General features: G+C 48.8%; 1 protein-coding gene across 1 annotated transcript in view; it reads left to right on the forward strand.

The window, feature by feature from the left end:
- The window catches only part of LOC109374454 (carcinoembryonic antigen-related cell adhesion molecule 1-like), a 40,878-nt gene that overhangs the window by 3,269 nt on the left and 29,649 nt on the right, over positions 1 to 7,960 (forward strand). The window contains 5 exon segments of the mRNA XM_019629035.1: positions 2,249 to 2,527; positions 2,936 to 3,190; positions 5,689 to 5,697; positions 6,109 to 6,184; positions 6,186 to 6,289. Coding sequence (XP_019484580.1) covers positions 2,249 to 2,527; positions 2,936 to 3,190; positions 5,689 to 5,697; positions 6,109 to 6,184; positions 6,186 to 6,289 — 723 coding nt within the window.

Below are 7,960 nucleotides of genomic sequence, written 5' to 3' on the forward strand. Positions count from 1 at the left end.
ATTTGTTTCCTGATGTGTTGGTGTCACTCCCACTGGAGTATAAAGGAGAGGACTTTGCTTCTCACTCCCCACTCCACACCTGCAACCAGCTCAGGGACCAACATGTAACAAACACTCAATTGCTTTTGATGAAGGAGGAAGGAATTATGATGAGTCAATGAATGAATGAGTGAGTGATTCATAATCTCTACAGATTCTGGAAGGTGGATGCAGAGTCCTAGGAGGTTTTGGCCACTCCTGTTCCCTGTCCCTCCGGGGGCTGGGACCCACGTTCCATCCCTCTGATCACCTGCCCCCAAAGCCCCCACAGGAGCCAAGCCGCATGGTGACTGTGGGGCTTCTTGCCATGGGAGGATTTTTCTTGACATGGTCCTTCTCTGGACCAGCCGTGGGCTCTTGGTCCCTGGGGTCTCTGAAGTCACCTGTAAGCCCCCCTGCTCATTACCATGGTCAGTTCTGGCTCTCTCTGCTCCTTCCTGTCCCTCACCTGCCTCCTCCTTCATTCCAGCCACGCTGCCCTGCTCTGCTCTGCTTCCTCCACCCTGAAGCCTCCCGGGATTCTCCCACTAACACCTGTGGCCAGGGCCACCCTCCTGGACAATAGGAAAGGACACAGAAATCAGTCGGAGCAGCAGCCCCTGGCTCCATCATGAGCCAGTTTCCCAGGTCACAAGAACGAGCTTCCACTGTGCCTCCGTCTAGGGCTCCTTCCCTCCCTGACGCCAACAAGCAAACAGGCCACATGACAGAGACTGTCACCCCTTGATCTGCTCTCTACATGATTCAACCAGGGAGTAAAGGCAGAAGGACAGGTCTGTCCCCAAATGCTCTCAGGCTCACTTTACCTGACACATCACTCACATCCTCGTCCAGGTGTGAGGCTCCCGTTCCTCCCAGTGGTTCCCGAGACCTTCCCAATTGGGTGGTGACCTCGTGCCATCTGATTGGTATACTGCCTATTTCATGCACGTGTGTCCTCATGCTGACACCTTTAGCATTGGGTGGGATCCTCGCAGACAGTGAGATACACAGGCCACTGTCCTTTCTCTTAGACACTGCCCACTATGGATGAATTTGATCAAGCTCTAGCTCTGTTTCCTGAGTTAGAGACAAAGGGAAGAACGCATGCCACATGCCTGTGTGGGGGCTCCTCCCTCATTTGACTGACTGTCCATTGAAATTGGTGACAGGGACCTTTTTCCTAAATTTGCTAACATAACACATTGTTTCTACTAATTTGCACTCATTTCTCCCTTTATACAACAGAGAAACCTAGACTTCCCTTCTGATCACTTCTGTCCTCTTAACAAGACTCACATTCTCTCCCTCCCCAGGGAGCCACTGATTTCACACCCACTGTAGCATCTTCCTTTCATCACAATGTGATCCTGGTTGGACTGCAGAACCTGGTCTACGACCTTCAGTGCTCTCTAGAGAGATTCCTCTAGAAACTGGTCTTAGATCTTCGGGCATTGATAATGATTTTCACATGTTCTTTCACAATATAACTTCTACCAATGTTCTGTCTCATAACTGTCTTTACAAATGGTTCACAAGGGTCAAGTTTTCAACAAGGTCATGCTCCCCCACTTTCCACAAATCACCCCTTCTATATTTGCTACTGTCTAGGAGTATTTCAGGAGGAATCGACATGGTCCTCACTGCCCTCAGCAGCGGGAGAAGAGACGTTAAAGACCAAGGGCAGAGAGCGTGGTCCTGCCAAAGCCAGCCAGCTCCCACTGTCCCCTCACTCTTTTCTGATCATTTCTAGCCTTGAATCTGCTCTACCCTCCATGGCACCATTATTCCATGTGAGTCACCTGAACAAACTGCCCCATCTCGAGCCTTTGCCATCTGAGCACTGATCTGACCTTAGGCTTGCTCCTGGTCTCCCCATGTGTCATTTCTGCTCAAACGCCCAGTCCCCAGGTCAGGGAGTCAGCTGGTCAGTGAAGAGCCAGGGCAGGTGCCAGGTGGTCTCTGACTCGGTCCCATGTCTTCCCATGACCAAACCCTGATACTTAATTGACTGTTGAGAAAGTCTGTGTTTTCTCCCAGATGTAGAGCTGACACCTCATGTTCGCTGAACGCTCAGAGCCTCATGCATTTGTCTTGTGATACACAGACCTGCTTTATCCTTTAAAGGACTCAGTTTGGCTGAGAAGTGAGAGGTGTGAACTCTGATTGAAGATGCTTTGGAGTTATCATGGTACCCCACAGGGCAATGTTCTCTCTGTTATCTGTACAGCACAGTTACCCAAACCCAACATCACAAGCAACAACCCTAACCCCGTGGAGCACAAGGACCCTGCAGTGTTCACATGTGAACCTGAGATGCAGAACACCACCTACCTGTGGTTGATCAACAGTCAGAGCGTCCAGATCAGTCCGAAGCTGGAGCTGTCCAAGGACAACAGGACCCTCACGTTACTCTATGTCACAAGGAATGACATAGGACCCTATGAGTGTGAATCCCGGAACCCAGTGAGCGCCAGCCGCAGTGACCCACTCTACCTGAATGTTCTCTGTGAGTAACTTCTGCCCTCCCTGGCCCACGCTGCCCACCCAAATCCACACTGCCAGAGGCCAGGCTACATCCGTCCGTCTCAGGTCCAAGTACACACACCCTCACTCCTGGACACCCATACTAGCCATCACTTCCTCTCCCAGGCAAATGCGGGCAGGCTCAGCCTTGAGCTGAGGTGAGGGGGGGACGGGCTGCTCCTGTCCTGAGAGGCTCAGAATCAATAACCTCTCATGGAAGAAACTGGTTAATGTCTCAGAATCAGGATCTGTGAACATAGGGAGTTATGGTTGGGACTTTTAAAAACAAGATTGTGACCCAGCTCAGAAGGACAGTGTGGCCCTTATACAGACAAGGAGCGTCCCCTTTCCTGTGATTACATCACACATGGCTTTGTTCTGTTTGCTCCAGATGGCCCGGATTCCCCCACCATTTCTCCCTCAGACACCCATTACTGTCCCGGGGCCAACCTCAGCCTCTCCTGCCACGCAGCCTCTAACCCACCCGCACAGTATTCTTGGTTTCTCAATGGGAGTCTCAAGCAATCCTCACAGGAGCTCTTTATCACCAACATCACAGCGAATGATAGTGGAACCTATACCTGCCTTGTCCATAACTTTGTCACTGGCCGCAACAATACCGCAGTCAGAAATATCACACTCACTGGTAAGTTGCTCCCTGGACCATTGGTAGCAGCTCTGGGGTGGAGGTCTGTCTGTTTTGCAGGAAAGATCTGGAAGAAGTTATTTTCCATTTGCCAGTGTCACAGGCAAATCTCATATCTGTCCCTGAACCCTCCCACTACATATCTGCAGACCCTGCCTCCCCTCTCTCTCTGAATTCTCATGGCAGGTGTGGGTCCAGTCTGGAATGTGAGGAAGGGTTTTTCTCAGCCCCAGAAAGCCCCATGAAATGGAGGGGGCTCTGCAGCTGGGGAAGGGAGAAGGGTCCTCAGGTTTAAGTTCCTTTGGGTTGTTGAATTGCAGATATGATTTGCAAATATTTTCTGCCAATCTCTGTGTTGCCATCACTGTCTTCATTGTGTCCTCTGATGCACAGAAGTTTTCCATTTTGATGTAATCTAATGTATCTATTTTTATTGTTTGTGATTTGGGTGCCATATCTAAGAAATCATTGGCAAATCCAATTTCAAGAAGCTTTTCTCTGTTTTCTTCTACCACATTTATAGTTTGACTCTTATGTTTAGATTTTTCATTTCCTTTCAGTTCGTTTTTGTGCATAGTGTAAGGGAGGGGACCAACTTCATTCGTTTGCAAGTGGATATCCATTTTCCCATGACCATTTTTTGAATAGAATTTTTCCCCATGGAATGGTCTTGGCAAACTTGTCAAAAATCACTTGACCATACAGGCTAGGATTTATTTCTGGGGTTTCTGTTCTATCCATTGGTCTGTATGTATGTCATTATGCCAAACCCACACTCTTTTAGTTACTGTAGATTTGCAGTGGTTTTGAAATCAGAAAGTATGAGTCCTCCAGCTTTTTTCCTTTTTAAGATTATCTTGGCTGCTTGAGCTCCCTTGAGATTCCATATGAATTTTGGAAATTTTAACTTCTGCAAAATATTGGGTTGTCGGAAAGTCATGATGCATGTTTGCAATGAAAAACGTAGAAAAAATACGTCATAACGTTTCTTTTTTTTAAAGATTTTTATTGGTGAATTGGGGGGATGGGAACAGTGCTGGGGAATTGGGGGAAGGGGGACAGACAAGTTGCTGTCGTTTTGTTCTTCAGTCTAGTTGTGGAGGACGTTGCTTCACTGGCCCAAGTTGGCACCATCATCGCGCTCTTCCCGGGCGAGGCAGATCAGTCGCCGGCTTCTGGACGGCCGCTCACTGTGGCTGCTGGCCGCTCACGCTGGCTGCTGGCTACACACGGTAGCCCATGGCAACCCACTGCCACAGGGACTGCAGCCTACGCCGTCGCCGGCGACTCACGGCAGCCCAGCTCCAGGTTGAGCTGTTGTTCAGCATCTTAGCTGTAGAGGGCAGTGTCACTGGCCCTCATATGTGGGATCCGAACCGGGGCCCTCTGGCATCCCAAGCGAGTTCTTAACCATCGCGCCACTCGGCCGGCCCCGTCATAACGTTTCTGACAACCCAATATTTCATTGAGATTTTGATAGGGATTGCATTGTATGTGAGGATCTCGTTGAATAGTGTCATCATCTTAACAATATTAAGTCTTCATATCGATGAGCATGGATGCCTTTCAATTTGTCTTCTTTAAATTCTTTCAGCAATGTTCTGTAGTTTTCTGTGTATAAGTCTATTGTTTCATTGGTTAAGACTATTCCTAAGTAATTGATTTTTTTATGTTATTATAAATGGAACTGTTTTCTTGATTCCCTTTTCTGATAGTTCATTGTTAAGTGTGTAGAAACACAACTGATTTTGTTTCTATGTTCATTTTGCATCCTGCAACGTTGCTAAATTTGTTTTCTGTGTGTGTGTGTGTATGTGTGTGTGTGTGTGTGTGTGTGTTTGTAATCTTTAAGGTTTTCTACATAGAAGTGTAAGCCTTCTGTGAACAGACATAATTGTACTGCTTCCTTTCCAATGTGGATGCATTCTATTTCATTCTCTTCTCTATTCGCTCTGGCGTGGACTTCTGTACTGTAGTGAATAGAGGTGGTGAAAGTGACATCCTTGTCTTCTTCCTGGTCTGGAGGAAAAGCTCTCAGTGTCTCACCAATGAGTATGAGGCTTGCTTTCATATAAGGCCTTTATTATGTTTCAGTAGTTTCCTTCTGTTCCTAAGAGTGCCAGTATTTTATTAAATTGGCAACCACTAGTCTAAAGATTTCCTTTCTCGTGATATTCAATCCACAGATTCAGAAGTAAAAGTCCTCTGCAGAGTGAGAACCCCTTACGTTGGAAACTCTTCCATTCCTACGGTTACAAGGACTGGAGAAAGCTGTCCTCATTCCCCAGAAAATTATTTCCTTCACAGTGACATTCAATCCACAGACAAGGAAGTAGAGTCAGTCTTATTAAGATTCAGAAATCCTTTAAATGGAACCTCTCCGGGTCCAAGGTCACGGAGACTGGGTTCTGCCATCTTTATTGCCTAATAAATTATTTAACAAGAGATAAACACCATCCCACTTTCTGTAAAGTTCCCTTTGACCCAGAGATAAATAGAGTTGGCAAGTCTGCCTTTCCCAGCATACATGGAAGTTTACATGAGGAGCAGGACCTGATCTTCTTTGAAGTCAAAGGAAGTTCTAGGAAAGGATCAGTAAAAATTCATGACAGAAAAATTCCACCTGATGATGAAGATGCTGGACATGTGGGCTGAGAAGGTGTTCCTGGTGCTGATACTACAGAGATATCCAGGAGGACAGGTCAGGAGTCACCCTGTGGTGATCTGGGGTCAGAGAGGAGATGTAGCCCTCTCCTTACATATCTCTATTGAAATAAGACAATTGTCCTTCTACAGAGGTCAGCGACATTCTCTGGTGACCTTTACAGCGCTCACTATGGACTGTGAGTGGCTGAGATCTCTGAGGAAGCAGCGTGGTCCTAGGTCCACTCTCAGCCAGTCACCTCCTCTGTCCACAGAGCCTGTGAGAGAGCCTACCCTCCTAGCCAGCAAAACCACAGTCACAGAATAGAAGGACGCTGTGGTCCTGACCTGCTTCAAATGACACTGGGATCTTCATCCAGTGGCTCATCAGTGACCAGAGTCTGTGGCTCATGGAGAGGATGAAGCTGTCCCAGGATAGCAGCACACTCACCACAGATAGATCCTGTCAGGAGTGGGGGCTCAGTGAATGCTATGAAGTAGCATTTTAGGAATGTCGTTGTTATTAGCTGTAAAGTCAGGCAGAAGTTGGTGAAAATGTTGTTGACCACTTGCCGGTTCTGTGACCTCCAGTGATTTATTAGGCACTTCACATCCCAGATTCAGTTTGTGCACAATGTGGATGACAGCCCATCCCTTGTTGGGATGGAAGAATCAGGTGACATGAGCATAAGGTATTTCCCACCCTGCCTGGCCATAGTAGACCAGTGAACATCGTCTGACCACAGAAAACAGTCAAAGAACATTCTCATTACTAATCAGCGTTGAGTTGACATTAAGGGCCTGCCCTCTAAGGCTGTCAATAATGAAGGAAAGGAAGAAACACAGGGGAGAGACACAACCTGAGAAGGAAAGAGGAGTTAAGAGGAAAATGAACAGAAGGTGGGACTGGTATGTGTAGGAGAATGTGCAGAATTAGAACAATTCCAGCTTTCAAATGTGAGAAACAGAAAATGATGCAACCACTGGCAGGGGCAGGGTTGGGGGGACGGGGTGATGACAATACTCACAAACCCCACACAGAGTTGGTGACAGTTCCTTCTCCCTAGCGAGGCCCTCTCCCCTGTAAGTCTCCTCATAATTTCCCTAAATGAACTTGGGCTTTCACCCCTCCCCCCTTTCCTTTCCCCTTTCAGCAGAAAACACCAGCACAGGCAGCTCTCCGTGGACCATTGCTGGCATCACGATTGGGGTCCTGGTTGGGGTGGTGCTGGCGGCTGCCCTAGGGTGTTTCCTGTTTCTCAGGACTAGAAGGTACCATGGCATTTCCTCCACCCTAATCCTCCCCACCATCAGCTGTCCCCAGTCCAGGAAGCAGGAGCCCCATCCTCAGACCCTGGGCTGGCTCTCCACAGCCTCCCAACTTGCCCATGGATGGTCTCACTCCATCCAGTTCCTCCCTCACCAGCTGCTGACCTGGGCAGTTTCCTCAACAGTTTCTTCATCTATAAATTAGGCCCCATTAAGGAACCGTCCCCTCAGGATCCTACTGGTTCACTCAAGGAACCTACAGGTAGTAAGTGCTCAGTAAACTGACACTTCCTGTTGTAGATTGAAGTCCCCCCACCCAGGTGAGGGGCATCTGCTGCCTCAGGATCTGAGGGTGCTCCTGGCCAAGGTCACACAGCAGAGCGTGGAAGAGCCTGGACAGGATGGTGGGGATAAACGCCCCCATGTGGCGGGTTTGTAACCACAGCCCTTGATGTGTGAGAGAAGAAACTGGGCCCAGCCAGGTCAGCAGGTGCTGGGGTGTCCTTTATGCCTCTTGTTCAGGCTGATGGAGACAGAAGGCAGCCACTGTCAGTTTTTAGTGTTATCGGCCTGAGGGGCAGGTCTGGCCTCAGCAGGGACACCGCATTCATCCAGATGCAGCACGCACGGGGCTCCCTAGCATCCTGCACACACAGCTGGCCCTGCTCTCCCTCTGAGGCCGTCACCGTTCCACCGAGTCAGACCCTTGCTGTTCACTTCCTTTCCTGGGCCCTCAGTCCCTACTTTGGCAACTTCCTCCTGGACCCCCATCTGCCTGTGAGCCCTTCCCCTCTGGGCCAGGTCAGACGTGGTTTCTTAAGGCCTTTCGTCAGTTCCCTTTCCTGGGCCCTCCCCCCT

This window comes from Hipposideros armiger, unplaced genomic scaffold (genome assembly GCF_001890085.2).
Source record: "Hipposideros armiger isolate ML-2016 unplaced genomic scaffold, ASM189008v1 scaffold_824, whole genome shotgun sequence".
Taxonomy (NCBI): domain Eukaryota; kingdom Metazoa; phylum Chordata; class Mammalia; order Chiroptera; family Hipposideridae; genus Hipposideros; species Hipposideros armiger.